The sequence below is a fragment of the Amblyraja radiata genome, chromosome 13 (assembly GCF_010909765.2).
Source record: "Amblyraja radiata isolate CabotCenter1 chromosome 13, sAmbRad1.1.pri, whole genome shotgun sequence".
Taxonomy (NCBI): domain Eukaryota; kingdom Metazoa; phylum Chordata; class Chondrichthyes; order Rajiformes; family Rajidae; genus Amblyraja; species Amblyraja radiata.
The window spans coordinates 30341584-30356923 of NC_045968.1; the positions used below are offsets into that span (position 1 = coordinate 30341584).

The 15340-nt window shown below is 42.4% G+C and overlaps 1 protein-coding gene across 4 annotated transcripts in view; it reads left to right on the top strand.

Moving 5' to 3' along the window:
- ppp1r7 (protein phosphatase 1 regulatory subunit 7) overlaps window positions 1-5890 on the top strand; it is a 33134-nt gene extending 27244 nt beyond the window's left edge. For 3 of the 4 annotated variants that reach the window (XM_033031610.1, XM_033031611.1, XM_033031609.1), the window contains exon 10: window positions 5406-5890. In XM_033031610.1, coding sequence (XP_032887501.1) covers window positions 5406-5582 — 177 coding nt within the window. In that variant the 3' untranslated portion in view covers window positions 5583-5890. The remainder of the gene's footprint in view (window positions 1-5405) is intronic. The other variant, XM_033031612.1, reaches the window with a different exon arrangement.
- Window positions 5891-15340: the final 9450 nt, after the last annotated feature.

Consider the following 15340-nt stretch of genomic DNA (forward strand, 5'->3'; position numbering starts at 1 on the left):
TGCCATAACATTTTGATTATCGTGAAAGGCCTTTGAAGGAGAGGAGTGCGGCATTCAGGGAGTTCTTGGAAATTATTTTTAAGATGGGGCCTAGAGTCTATAGAGTGAAAGTACTGCTAGAGCGTGCAATTATTTTGGATGGAATGTAAGACTGGAGGAGATTGTTAACTTGAGAAAGCTGTGGGGGTATTTGAAAAGAGAATTATGTTTTTCTTACAAAAACATGTGCAGTTTAGTATGGGACAAAGTAAATGTCTTTGAGCTGACCAAGTGATAGCATATCAAAGATTGGAAAGAAGAACATAAGAATTTAGTTTAGGGATGATTTAAAAACATGGCTTGAACAATTTTAGGAACAGCAGAGGTAATTTGTGTCAATATTGCTGCTTAATATTGGCTCCCAATTAAACGGGATGCTCCTGTTTTATGGTTAAATTCAATATGACCATTACAGAGGAGTAAAGTTCTGAGGGGGGAATCTTTGGGGAATCGGAAGATGAGCTTACATTTGGAGATATTTAACTATATTTAGATCGAATTTGAATGGAATGACAGTCTATCGGATGGGAACACTGAAAGATGGTGCAATAGAGATCATCAAACATTCGAGATAAGACCGACTTCTTGTTTGTAAACAAGATGGACAATTGTGTTGCTGGCATCCTTCTGGGACATTAATCATTTCTTAACAATTTGAGTACTGTTTGTATTCTGTCCGATGTAGACCAGACAATTTCCTAGCTAGCTACTAATCTCCTTTCAATTCTTTGGCCAATAGGAATCTTTCATAGATTTGGGAAGTCTGGATAAGTAACTGTGAACTTTTTTCTGTTCTGACAGTGATTTCAAAAAAGTTCTATCAGATTCATCAAGCATTACTCCTTAAAAATCAATACTTATTCTTTCTATGGCTTTAGAGTTTGTAGAGGCATTAATAGTGATATTTCAAAAAGCACTAGATTCAGGAGTGGTTCCAGACGATTGGAAAATTACCAATATTACCCTGCTGTACAAGAAGGGAGCAAAGCAATATTGTGGGAACTATAGGCCGGTTAGTCTGACTTCAGTGGTTAGTAAGATTTTAGAGTCCATTATAAAGGATGAGGTTAAGGAGTACTTAGAAATTCATGATAAAATAGACCGAAGTCAACATGGTTTTGTGAAGGGGAGATCTTGCCTGACGAATCTGCTGGAATAAATAAAGAGTAGGACAGACAAAGGAGAGTCGGTGGATATCGTTTACCTAGATTTTCAGAAAGTCTTTGATAAGGTGCCACACGTAAGGTTGCTAAGGAAGATGAGAGCCCATGGTATCAAAGGGCAGATACTAGCATGGATAGCAGGTTGGCAGAAGACAAAGAGTGGCAATAAGGGGGGGGGGGGGGTTTCTGGTTGGCTGCCAATGACTAGCAGAGTTCTGCAGGGGTCGATGCTTAGTCTGCTCCTCTTTGTGATATATATTAATGATTTGGATGAGAGGATTGAAGACTTTGTGACCAAGTTTACGGATGATACGAAAATAGGTGGAGGGGAAGGAAATACAGAGAAAGCAGGGACACTGCAGAAGGACTTGGACAGGTTGGGAGAGTGGGCAGAGAAGTGGCAAATGGAATATAGTGTAACAAAGTGTGGAGTCATGCATTTTGGTAGTAGGAATAAAGGCATAGACTATTTTCTAAATGGGGAGAGAATCCAGAAATTGGAGGTGCAAAGGGACTTGAGGATGCTGGTGCAGGATTCCCAAAATGTTAATCTGCAAGTCGAATTGGTGGCAAAGAAGGCAAACGCAAACAGGGATGTATTGCTGAGGCTCTATAAAGCGCTGGTCAGGCCACATTTGGAGTATTGTGAGCAATTTTGGGCACCGTATCTGAGGAAGGATGTGCAGGCCATGGAGGGTCCAGACGAGGTTTATGAGAATTATCCCAGTGGGTTAATATATGATGAGCGTTTGATGGCACTGGGTCTGTACTCACTGGGGTTTAGAAGAATGAGGAGGGACCTCATTGAAACATACTGAATAGGGAAAGGCTTGGATAGAGTGGATGTGTAGACGAAGTTTCCATTAGTGGGAAAGTCTCAGATTAAGCGAGTTTGGTATTCCAACTGCGCATGCCCAGGTCATAGGTCACTCGCGATAAACATTTCCCGGCAGCTCAGTAGCTGCGCATATACAGACACACGCCCTATCCGCAGCCAGGTTCGAATCCAGCGCTGCCGAACCGCCACTGGACACACAGAGGATGGTGAATCTGTGGAATTCTTTGCCACAGAAGGCTGTGGAGACCAAGTCAATAGATATTTTTAAGGCAGAGATAGATAGATTCTTGATTAGTATGGGTGTCTGGGGTTATGGGGAGAAGTCAGGTGAATGGGATTAGGAGGGCAAGATAGATCAGCCATGATTGAATGGCAGAATACACCTGACAGTCTAATTCTTCTCCTATCACTTATGACCTGAATTTTTTATTGATTAATTATAAGCTCTGCAAATTTGCTAGTGTTAAGTTGCTTAGTTTTAATTTTCAGGTTTTGCACATTCGTTTTAGTTAGAGCAGATGGAAACATAAAGCATTTTCAATGTAAATGCATGTTTCACAAATCATGAGAACCTTACTAATGTATCAAGATTTTCCAAGATTCTCACTTTTAAATACCATAGAAACTATATGGTGCTGTGTGGTAGTGCTTGCTTCTGTTACTTTACATCAATGTTGTAAATCTAGGAAGGGCACGCAACATTAGTTCCCTCAGGATGTCTGGCTTGATATCCTCTTCCTGTAACACATTGCTGCAAAATAATGAACAAATATCCTGACTTGGCTACCATTTTTGTTTAATTTACAAATGACTGACACCAGTTTTATACGTCTCACAATGCTACTACCTGTACTAAAATTGTAAGAGACCTTGTTGATTTCAGTATCCCAGGGAAAGTTCCCTTTCATGCATTCTTTAATTGTTGCCCATTATTCTTTGTAGGTTTGCTCATTCATCAGGGGCTGTGATAAAGTCATACAGCATTGAAATAAGCTCCTCACAACTTTCCATCCGATCTATATCCTGCTGTAGTATTTAACAACCTTCCTCACTGCCCTCAACACCACCAATTTTTATGTTCATTCAATTCATTAATACAGAACATAAACAGCACAAGTTCCATCACCTATCCCTGTGGCACACTAGTCACAGATTTCCAATCAGGAAAATATCCTTCGACCTCTACCCTGTGCCATTTAACAAACCAATTATGAATCCCGTGTGCCTTAAACTTCCATGTAAGATCTTTTCCATGTCGACAACATTTACTGCCTTACCTTCATCAATCTCCTTTGATAACTCGACATTACACATTTAACTGTTTTCATCTTTGAGGGCTATGTTCTTATCAGTGGCTGTTTTTTTTTGTCTTGCAATTTAATTCTTTTTGAGGGATTAACTATTCTGAATCATATTCTTTGAATACTTAATGCATTCAATTTTTTTTAACATATTTGCCCAGTTTTCTGTGGGCAGTCTTCTAGATCATCCTGATAAGCAGCCTACTTTAAATCCAGAATCATCACCACTGTACACAAAAATGCTGGAGAAACTCAGCGGGTGCAGCAGCATCTATGGAGTGAAGGAGAAAGAGGCAACGTTTCAGGCCAAAACCCTTCTTCAGACCAGCAACGACCGGTTTCGGCCCGAAACGTTGTCTATTTCCTTCGCTCCATAGATGCTGCTGCACCCGCTGAGTTTCTCCAGCATTTTTGTGTACCTTCGATTTTCCAGCATCTGCAGTTCCTTCTTAAACTCATCATCACTGTCTTATGTTTCATATTTTCAAGCAATACCTTCAACTCAATTGTATTATTAAAAAGTAACAATTCAGTCTCGCTCATCACTGATTACAGAATCTAAAATGGATTCGTTCGGTTAGTTCCTATACATTTTGGTGCAGGAAATAAATCTAAATATTATGATAGAGATTTAGAACATTTCTGATGGGAGGTATTCTGCTAATCTCAAGTTTTATAATAATTTAAATTTCCATTAAAAATAATGATTATTTAATTACTTTGTATATACTTAAAAAAAATTACAGCATGATCTTGATCAGTTGGGTACATGGGTTGAGGAATGGTTAATGTAGTTTAATACAGAGAAGTGCGAGATGTTCCATTTTGGGTGTGAATGGCGGGGCCCTGCAGAGGGAGTTGTATTACAGTTGCTGTCAGGGACTCTTCACTCAAGATTCTCAAGTTTTGAGCCCTATTTTATGTCTTAATTCTACTTAATCTCCATAACCCACCTACATTCTCTCCACCATTGAAGTTTTTTATCATTCATCACAACATGGAAGCAGGCCCTTTGGCTTACCGAGTCTGCGCCGCCAAACCATCACCTGTACACGAGTTTTATCCTACACGCTCGGGACCATTTACTGAGGCCAATTAACCTACAAACCTGCACGTTTTGGGGATGTGGCGGAAAAACCTGCACGTTTTGGGGATGTGGCGGAAAAACCCACACGGTCACAGGGAGAAGATACAAACTCCATACAGACAGCACCCGCAGTCAGGATTGAACCCGAGTCTCTGACGCCGTAAGGCAGCAACTCTACCACTGCGCGGCTGTGCTGCCCTCAAACCATTATGACGCTTCTCCTTCCACGATAGTGTCGTGCAGCATGCATACAAGCCATTCTCCCCATTCCATCCATGTTGACCTGTGGGCACCCATCAGTATTAATCAAATCTACCAGCGCTTGCCCAATGGCCTTCTATGCCTGTGTGATTTTTAGGTGCTCATCCAGACTTTACAAAATGCTGTCAGTGATTCTGCATCCACTACTGTCTTGGGCTGTGTTTTTTAGGTACTCGGTCACTTGGATAAGGGGGCAGGTATGGAAGATACTCCTTGGATTTTCTCTTATCCTTCCTGAGTCTGGTATATTTTGCTCCCAATCCTGACTGTCTGATAGCTATGCCTCAGCAGTGGCTGCCACGTCACACCAGGCTACATTTGTAGCGACAGTTCATTCATTTTATTCCTTGTAATCCTTAACTTTGTATATGAACACCTATTTTTACCGGATACCCTACCTATTCTACTCTAAAGCTTTACTCACACATTTTTTCTTTTCCTGTTTTCTGACAGTTTTATGACTAATTTGTGCTTTTATTTTAATATACTTTTCCTCGTGCTCCAAATGAATCAACACGGGTTAGGGTTAGAGTGAGAGGTATTGCTCAACGATAGGGAACCATCTGTGAATTCACTTGCTTCCTCCTGTGATAACTTTAAATTCATGAAGGAGGAATGATAATCTTATGAATCCTCTGACGGTATTTTATTTTAAATTGTTGCCAACATCATTTACCTGCTTTGTGTTTGAACATTTCTTTCCATTGAATTTGCAGATGAACGATAATTTAATTGATCAATGGAGTGACCTAGACGAGTTAAAGAATGCCAAGGAGCTACAGACGGTGTATCTTGAGGGCAACCCACTGCAAAAGGACCCACATTATCGGCGCAAAGTAATCTTGTCCCTTCCCTCTGTGCGACAGATTGATGCAACCTTCATCCGATTCTGAAACTGGGAGCTCCTTCTCATGCCTGACTCATTTGGGGAAAGCTCCTCGTGATTTATTTGACTAAAGGTATTTGATTAAAAAAAAGATACTAAATTATAGCTAAACAATCCAATGCATGATTTTGTTATTGACTCCTTTTTGATGAATGTGCACCTGTGTTTTGATTGATTCATCTTGTATACTGCGGCCTTGCACAGTATCTAACCTGACCCATAACGTCATCCTTTGCTTGTGAGGAGGAAATGTGTCTGTGTTTGATCTTTTTTGTAAGGAATGAACATTAAAAGCACTGAAATGCCTGGACTTTACTAATTGTGCTGACTGCAATTCCGTAATAATTGAAGGTAGTAATCCACCTCGCCCTCTCACCAGAAGAGAGTTTACGGTTCATTTTGATGCATTGTTATTTGTTTCAAGTAGGACTTTATTCAGGTGCTTTGGAAAATAGGAAGCAGTGAATATGAATTACTGGTGATGTACCAGCAAGCTACAATTACTGCTGGGACTAGAATCGTCATTACAGAGAACTTATGGACAACAAACTATCGGAGCCCCCTTACAGTTCTGACGCATCAAGTTGAAAATGTTGGCGAAACAGTAAACTGGTAAAATATGCTCTGTGAACATTTCCATTCTCAGTGGTTGCACAGCTGAGTACCTGAGTGCAAAAGACAATATGAAGAGTTGGCTACCATCTTCCAGTGAAATAACCATTATGTCCTCCTCTAGGATTCAACATCTGGAAAACCATCTTTGCTGCACTTGATATCAAGAAAGGCAGATTACTGCAAAAGCTATTGGCCCAGACAATGTTTTGACCATGGTGCTGAAGAATTGTGCATCAGATCTAGCTGGCCATTAGGTGGCCAACATGGGCATCTAATTCAGAATATTGCCCAGGTACGTTCTGTCCCCAAAACACAGGATAAATCTAATTCAGTCTAGCCAATTGTTAGTCTCTTCTCAGACATCAGGAAAATAAAACATTTTCAACAATATTATTATGTGGCACATGCCAATTCGCTTGCTGTCCTGAATATGTCAACAGCACTTGGTTCCAGATTTCATTATAGCCTTGGCACACGCACGGTTAAAGTAACTGTGTTCATGAGTTGGTCAAGAGTGAACACCCTTGAAATGAATGCAATGTTTGACCATGTCACAATAATGCGTTTTTTAAATATAGGAGTCCTTGTTCATGGTATACTTAAACAAAGGAAGATGATTGTGTTTATTGTTGGAACCAATTGTACCAGCCCAGACTTAAGACTGACCAACCTCACATGTTCCCTCAATGACTTTCATCCATTATGAGGCCACGTGAGATGTTGATTGTACAGTATTCAGTTCAATTCTTCGGTTAAAGAATGTTTTCCTTTGCACCAAGACCTAGACAATGTTGGGACTGCTGCCTTGCAATAACATTGCAGGATGTAGATTTCATTGAAACATTTTTGAATGTGTAAATGCATAGTATGTAAAATCAAACCAAGTATATTTCTTTCTACCACATAATCATTTAAAGCAAGTCATTGAGTGATAAATGTGGATATAATGAAGGATTGCTACATTTTTATGCAAAGTAAAACAAACACAGAATGGCCCTTTGAACCTATTAATCACTTGACAATCATGGATCTGTCATGATCTTCTTAATCATTGTGGAATCTCCGAAGCATTTTATTCATAGAGAAATGCATTTGCATTAAACCTTATAAACATGCACACAGATTACAAAGCATGTCTATCAGAAACTCTGAATGCACTGTGCACAGGCTTGATAGTTGGGCAATATTGGCAATCATTTCCAAAGATTTCATTCAAGCTTGGTTGATAAGTGGCAAGAGACATTTGTTTGTCACAAATAATATATTAACCACCTCCATCAACAAAAAATCTACCGACAAATTCCGTTTTAAATTTGGGTTTTGATAAAAGCATACATGTGGAAACATGGTTTTGGCTGATTGAACGGACCACAATGTGAAAATAGAAGAATAGAATAGAATAGAATACCTTTATTGTCATTCAGACCTTACGGTCTGAACGAAATTTCGTGCCTGCAGTCATACATACAATCATACAATAATAAACAACAATAAACACAAATTAACATCCACCACAGTGTATCCTCCAAGCACCTCCTCACTGTGGTGGAGGCAAAAATCTTAGGGCTGCAGTCCCTTCCCTCCTCTTCTCCCTCTGCGCTGAGGCGATTCCCCACCGGGCGATGGCACAAACAGTCCCGCGGCTCACCGAACCCCGCAAACGGGCCGGCTCACAATTGTTGAGTGTGAATGTTTTTCTGTGCCTGAGTTTATGCTGCCTCAGCCCCGTCCACAGCCAAGTTGGACTGTATAACATTACAATTAGATCTGAAAACTCAGAGGTTGACGAAGTTTAAAGAATCAAATTGCGCAGCGTGAAAGTAGCCCATTCAACCCTTCAAATATGTGCTGACTCTTTCAAAAAATAGTTATTCTCAGTCTACGCTTTTCTTCTCGCCTAAGCATTTTGCTTTTTCTTTCAGGTACCGAGTTTTGTTTTTGTTTTTTGAAAATCAAATTTGACACACTCCATCACGGTTTTATCATGATAAAATCTTTTTTTTCTTTTTGCCAGTTGCCTTCAAAGGTGTTGCAAAATATTGCAGTTTATGTTTGGCCTCATTATGGCAGTGGAAGAGGCCATGCACAGACAAATCGGATTGGGAATGGGCTTGCAATGAGAATTAAAGGACATGCAACAGGAAGGTCAGGATCACCCCTGCGGATGAGGCACAGTACTCCACAAAGCGTTCATCCAATCTGCATTTGATTTCTCCAATGTAGAGAGGGCCACATTTTGAACACTGAATGCAGAAGGTAGATTGGAACAAGCGCAAGTGAACCGCTGTTTCAGCAGTAATGATTGTTTCCACCTTGGACGTTAGGAAGGGAGTGAACAGGTATTGCATCTCCCATGGTTGCATCAAAAGGTGTCATGGGACAGGGCGTGGTGGATGGGGGCAGAAGAATCGGCTAGGGAGTTGAGAAATGAATGTTCGCTGTGAAATGCAGAAAGCGGAGGAGAGGAAGATGTGACAGGAATCATGTTGGAGATGCTGGAAATCATGAAGGACAATACATCGAATGCGAAGGCTGGTTGTGTGGAAAGTCAGTATCAGGGGAACCCTACTTATAATTCTGCCCCAGGGAACAGGTGGTGTGGTAAGGGGGTAACTGAAGGATGGAAAATCTGACAGGTACAGGCAATTATGTTGTGATGAGGTGGGGAGGTGACACAGAATAGAGTCCAAGACTATGTATTGTATCGTCCTTAGCCTTCAACTAACTTTAGCTCTTAGTCCAGCAATAATTTTCATTTACTTCCAACTTTTCACGTCGTAACCTTCTTATCTCCACCAGTCCCACAAAGCTCTTGAATCCCAGTGTCCTTCAGTTTAGTAAACCTCTTAAGCCATCTAGTTTCCATTCAACATCACCGACGATCGGTTATGGTTGTCCTGGTGGGCCATTTATGTTGATTTTGAGATGGCTGAAGACGCCGATCCTGAAGGCACAGACTTTATTGCAGAGGGATGTGCAAGTGGTATTCCCTCCAGAGAACCCTGTGTATGACATCTTCTAAAGTGGGTAGACCAGTCCACAGACTGCCACCATATGCTCCTTGACAGAAACAGATTTGGGTCCAACAGCATGGACTCCACAACGGTTGCAATTCTCTCTGCTACAGCCTTCTGCATTTTCAGTCATCGTGGTGTTCCACCTGGTCAGCTACTGTCCTCTGCTTGTTTCACCATTGATGTCATCTTCTTGGGCCATGCTTTGTGAGGAACCTCCCCTTCACCTGCCCACCTTGGGTGACCCTGCCAAGAACATAGCCAAAGCTGGTTTAGCTCTCAGGATCTTAGGCACAGACATGCTTCTTTCGTACAATAAAATGGTGACCCTTGAAGAAGTTTCCACTATCCTATCACAGATGGCTGTGGTTCATTCTCTATAGCTTTCTGCCTACGAAGCACTTTACGATTCTAATATCTTGTCCTAATATTTTCTAATGCTCCTCAGTATCAATGTTTGCTGGCAAACACTCCTGTAAATTGATTGAAGGCATTTCACTATGAAAAGGATTTTAGGCAAATATGTTTCTGAGTTGTATTTCAGTCATGTTATGTCTCATCTCTTAATTTTACTTTGTTCCACTTTGTTTCTATTAGCCTTTGTTTAAAGAATTGGCTCCCAGCATCACTCCTAGCTTGAATTTTAATGTGCTTCCTGCCAGAGGAAATTGCTTTTTCTGTATCCACCCTTTCAGACCATTAACTGCGTCAAAACACTTCAATTAAATCACAACAATCTTCCACAGTGACGGGTGGTGAGAGGCAATGCCTGTCTTAAAATTATAGAAGACTTTTTGAGACTATGAGCATGTTAAATGCACTCTCTCTCGCTCTGCATTGAAGCTAGAATAAAGGGACAGTGATGATGACACATTTTCAAGTAAGTTATTGTTCTCTCTTTATCCTTCAACTTTACCATAAGTATGGGTCTGTTGATAATTACACACCAGAAGAGTGCATTGTTGAACTAAGAGTTGGGCCAACAGTTGTTAGGTTTTTGAAAACGGACACCTCACAGCCTGTGTGTGACACAGTTTCAGTGCAGAGCTCAGCAGGTTAAGCTGACTGTGGTGACCAAGATCGGAGTCCATGGTGGGCAATCCTGGGCCTTCCGGACAGATCCTCCGCCCTTGGTGAGTGAGTCCTCGGTCCGCGGCAGGTGGGTTGAGGAATGGTTAACGGAGTTTAATACAGATAAGTGCGAGGTGTTGTAAAATCAGGGCAGGACCTTCACAATGGCAGGACTCTGGGGAATGTTGCAGAGCAGACGGATCTAGGAGTATGTATTGTACATAATGGTCACGGTGGCGCAGCGGTAGAGTTGCTGCCTAAAGGGCCTGTCCCACGAGCATGCGACTCCATGCGGCAAACGCAACCTAACGTGGTCGCTTGAGCCGTACGGCCTCGCGGGGCCGGTCCCACTTCGATCGCCGGAACCGTATGGAGTTGTGCGGAGCTGGTCCCGACATCGCGCGGGGCTCTGAAAAACTGACCGTGTTCAAAAGTTCCGCGCTGCAACGGCCTGCCGGCCCACAGCAGCCTCGATGCCGTACGCACTGCCTCGACGCCGTACGTCACGCGCGAACTTCCCGCGGACTTCGCTCGAACTTCATGTCACTCGACCTCCGCGCGGCCCCCGCTTCTGGTTTGGTCACGCTTGCCGCATGCAGTCGCATGCTCGTGGGACAGGCCCTTTAGGTCACGCTTGCCGCATTGAGTCGCATGCTCGTGGGACAGGCCCTTTACAGTGAATGCAGCGCCGGACACCCAGGTTTGATCCCGACTACGGGTGCTGTCTGTACAGAGTTTGTACGTTCTCCCAGTGACCTGCGTGGGTTTTCTCGCTTTGCTCCCACACTCCAAAGACATCCAGGTTTGTAGGTTAATTGGTTTGGTAAATGTAAAAATTGTCCCTAGTGGGTGTAGGACAGTGTTAATGTGCGGGGATCGCTGATCGGCGTAGACCCGGTGGGCCGAAGGGCCTCTTTCCGCGCTGTATCTCTAAACTAAATTGTAACTTTAAGAACTGAGTAGTAGAATGTTATGATTTGTGTTGTGATATATTCTATATCTTATCAGTCTCGTGAATATGTGTGAGTATGCGCAGTGTATTTTTGCAAAATAAAGAAGACCCACACTGGCAAAACCATGCACTGAAAACCTGTGCTTGTTTCTATCTACATGCTGAAGCTGTAATATCTGACAATATCTGACAACGACATAGAAGCAATGGCAAACAAATGTAGCAGCTGTCAGAGTTGTAGAAGTAGGCCTTCCCAAACTCCTTTGCAAACATGGTCTTGGCCTACTCGACCTTTCCAGAGGGTTCATGTGGATTTTTGTGAACACGGGAATAATAATTTTCTTGTTTTGGTAGATAGTCATTCAAAGTGGATTGAAGTGGTACATATGGGTACAAACACAACAGAAAGAACAACGGACGCATTGTAGTCTATCTTTGCCAGTCGTGGATTACATAGAAACATAGAAATTAGGTGCAGGAGTAGGCCATTCGGCCCTTCGAGCCTGCACCGCCATTCAATATGATCATGGCTGATCATCCAACTCAGTATCCCGTACCTGCCTTCTCTCCATACCCTCTGATCCCCTTAGCCACAAGGGCCACATCTAACTCCCTCTTAAATATAGCCAATGAACTGGCCTCGACTACCCTCTGTGGCAGAGAGTTCCAGAGATTCACCACTCTCTGTGTGAAAAAAGTTCTTCTCATCTCGGTTTTAAAGGATTTCCCCCTTATCCTTAAGCTGTGACCCCTTGTCCTGGACTTCCCCAACATCGGGAGCAATCTTCCTGCATCTAGCCTGTCCAACCCCTTAAGAATTTTGTAAGTTTCTATAAGATCCCCTCTCAATCTCCTAAATTCTAGAGAGTATAAACCAAGTCTATCCAGTCTTTCTTCATAAGACAGTCCTGACATCCCAGGAATCAGTCTGGTGAACCTTCTCTGCACTCCCTCTATGGCAATAATGTCCTTCCTCAGATTTGGAGACCAAAACTGTACGCAATACTCCAGGTGTGGTCTCACCAAGACCCTGTACAACTGCAGTAGAACCTCCCTGCTCCTATACTCAAATCCTTTTGCTATGAAAGCTAACATACCATTCGCTTTCTTCACTGCCTGCTGCACCTGCATGCCCACTTTCAATGACTGGTGTACCATGACACCCAGGTCTCGCTGCATCTCCCCTTTTCCTAGTCGGCCACCATTTAGATAATAGTCTGCTTTCCTGTTTTTGCCACCAAAATGGATAACCTCACATTTATCCACATTATACTGCATCTGCCAAACATTTGCCCACTCACCCAGCCTATCCAAGTCACCTTGCAGTCTCCTAGCATCCTCCTCACAGCTAACACTGCCCCCCAGCTTAGTGTCATCCGCAAACTTGGAGATATTGCCTTCAATTCCCTCATCCAGATCATTAATATATATTGTAAATAGCTGGGGTCCCAGCACTGAGCCTTGCGGCACCCCACTAATCACTGCCTGCCATTGTGAAAAGGACCCGTTTACTCCTACTCTTTGCTTCCTGTTTGCCAGCCAGTTCTCTATCCACATCAATACTGAACCCCCAATGCCGTGTGCTTTAAGTTTGTATACTAATCTCTTATGTGGGACCTTGTCGAAAGCCTTCTGGAAGTCCAGATACACCACATCCACTGGTTCTCCCCTATCCACGCTACTAGTTACATCCTCGAAAAATTCTATAAGATTCGTCAGACATGATTTGCCTTTTGTAAATCCATGCTGACTTTGTCCAATGATTTCACCACTTTCCAAATGTGCTGCTATCCCATCTTTAATAACTGACTCTAGCAGTTTCCCCACTACCGATGTTAGACTAACTGGTCTGTAATTCCCCGTTTTCTCTCTCCCTCCCTTCTTAAAAAGTGAGGTTACGTTTGCTACCCGCCAATCCTCAGGAACTACTCCAGAATCTAAAGAGTTTTGAAAGATTATTACTAATGCATCCACTATTTCTGGAGCTACTTCCTTAAGTACTCTGGGATGCAGCCTATCTGGCCCTGGGGATTTATCGGCCTTTAATCCATTCAATTTACCCAACACCACTTCCCGGCTAACCTGGATTTCACTCAATTCCTCCAACTCCTTTGACCCGCGGTCCCCTGCTATTTCCGGCAGATTATTTATGTCTTCCTTAGTGAAGACGGAACCAAAGTAGTTATTCAATTGGTCCGCCATATCCTTGTTCCCCATGATCAACTCACCTGTTTCTGACTGCAAGGGACCTACATTTGTTTTAACTAATCTCTTTCTTTTCACATATCTATAAAAACTTTTGCAGTCAGTTTTTATGTTCCCTGCCAGTTATCTTTCATAATCTATTTTTCCTTTCCTAATTAAGCCCTTTGTCCTCCTCTGCTGGTCTCTGAATTTCTCCCAGTCCTCCGGTATGCTGCTTTTTCTGGCTAATTTGTACGCATCATCCTTCGCTTTGATACTATCCCTGATTTCCCTTGTTATCCACGGATGCACTACCTTCCCTGATTTATTCTTTTGCCAAACTGGGATGAACAATTTTTGTAGTTCATCCATGCAGTCTTTAAATGTCTTCCATTGCATATCCACCGTCAACCCTTTTAGAATTAATTGCCAGTCAATCTTGGCCAATTCACGTCTCATACCCTCAAAGTTACCTTTCTTTAAGTTCAGAACCATTGTTTCTGAATTAACAATGTCACTCTCCATCCTAATGAAGAACTCAACCATATTATGGTCACTCTTGCCCAAGGGGGCACATACAACAAGACTGCTAACTAACCCTTCCTCATTACTCAATACCCAGTCTAAAATAGCCTGCTCTCTCGTTGGTTCCTCTACATGTTGATTTAGATAACTATCCCGCATACATTCCAAGAAATCCTCTTCCTCAGCACCCCTGCCAATTTGATTCACCCAATCTATATGTAGATTGAAGTCACCCATTATAACGGTTTTGCCTTTGTCGCACGCATTTCTAATTTCCTGTTTGATACCATCTCCAACTTCACTACTACTGTTAGGTGGCCTGTACACAACACCCACCAGCGTTTTCTGCCCTGGCTGCCCTGAAGAGCTTGTCTCTGACAACGGCCCCCAATTTCAGGCTGCACTGTTCCAAACTTTCATGAAGCTAAATGGTATCAAGCATACCTTAGTGCCAACTTACCATCTGGCATCAAACGGAGCAGCCGAAAGGACAGTCAGGAGAGTCAAAGGAGCTCTCAAGAAACAAGTTCTTGAAGGGAATTCAAAATACAGCATGTCACAGTGGCTAGCTAATTTCTTACAGAAATAGCGTACCACGCCACAATCTACCACATGGTATACGCCAGCTGAACTTCGCATGAAAAGAAGGCTCAGAACTAGACCGAGTTTGGTTGTACCTAACCTATCTCCTAAGGTTGAACGCAAACAATCTGATCAGAAATGTAATTATGGTGGAAGTCAAAAAGAACGTAGGTTTAATACACATGATCAGGTTTGTGTTCTCAGCCCCCTTACATAGCAAGCAAATGGGAGGTGGGAACAGTAGTTGACGTGTGTGGTACCAGGAGGTACTTGGTAGAAATTGGAGGACATGTTAGAAGTGTGCACATAAACCATATGATCCCAGCAAGGGATGAACCGGTACAAGAGCAAAGCATAGACGAAGAAGCAGATCTGTCAGACTTTGGTATTATTCCAAGTTCAGATGTAAGAGCAGAATCTCCAAAGAAAGTAGAGACAAAGGTAAATGATCCTGAACTTGACTCTCCTTTAGAACCACAACCTGACACTCACCACTCAGGAGATCAGAAACCGTGCGTAAACCAGTCGTCAGATTAAATTTATAAAATTATTCTTGTTTGTCTAATTTACAAGTTATTTCATTTTCTAAGGAGAGAGCAGTGCAGTTTATATAATGGTAACTGTAACTTTAAGAACTGGGTACTAGAATGGTGTGATTTGTGTCATATGATATATTCTATACCTTATCAGTCTCGTGAATATGTGTGAGTATGCGCAGTGTATTTTTGCAAAATAAAGAAGACCCACACTGGCAGCAGCGTGTGCTGAAAACCTCAGCTTGCTTCTATCTACTGGCCAAGGCCGTAATATCTTACAGAATAC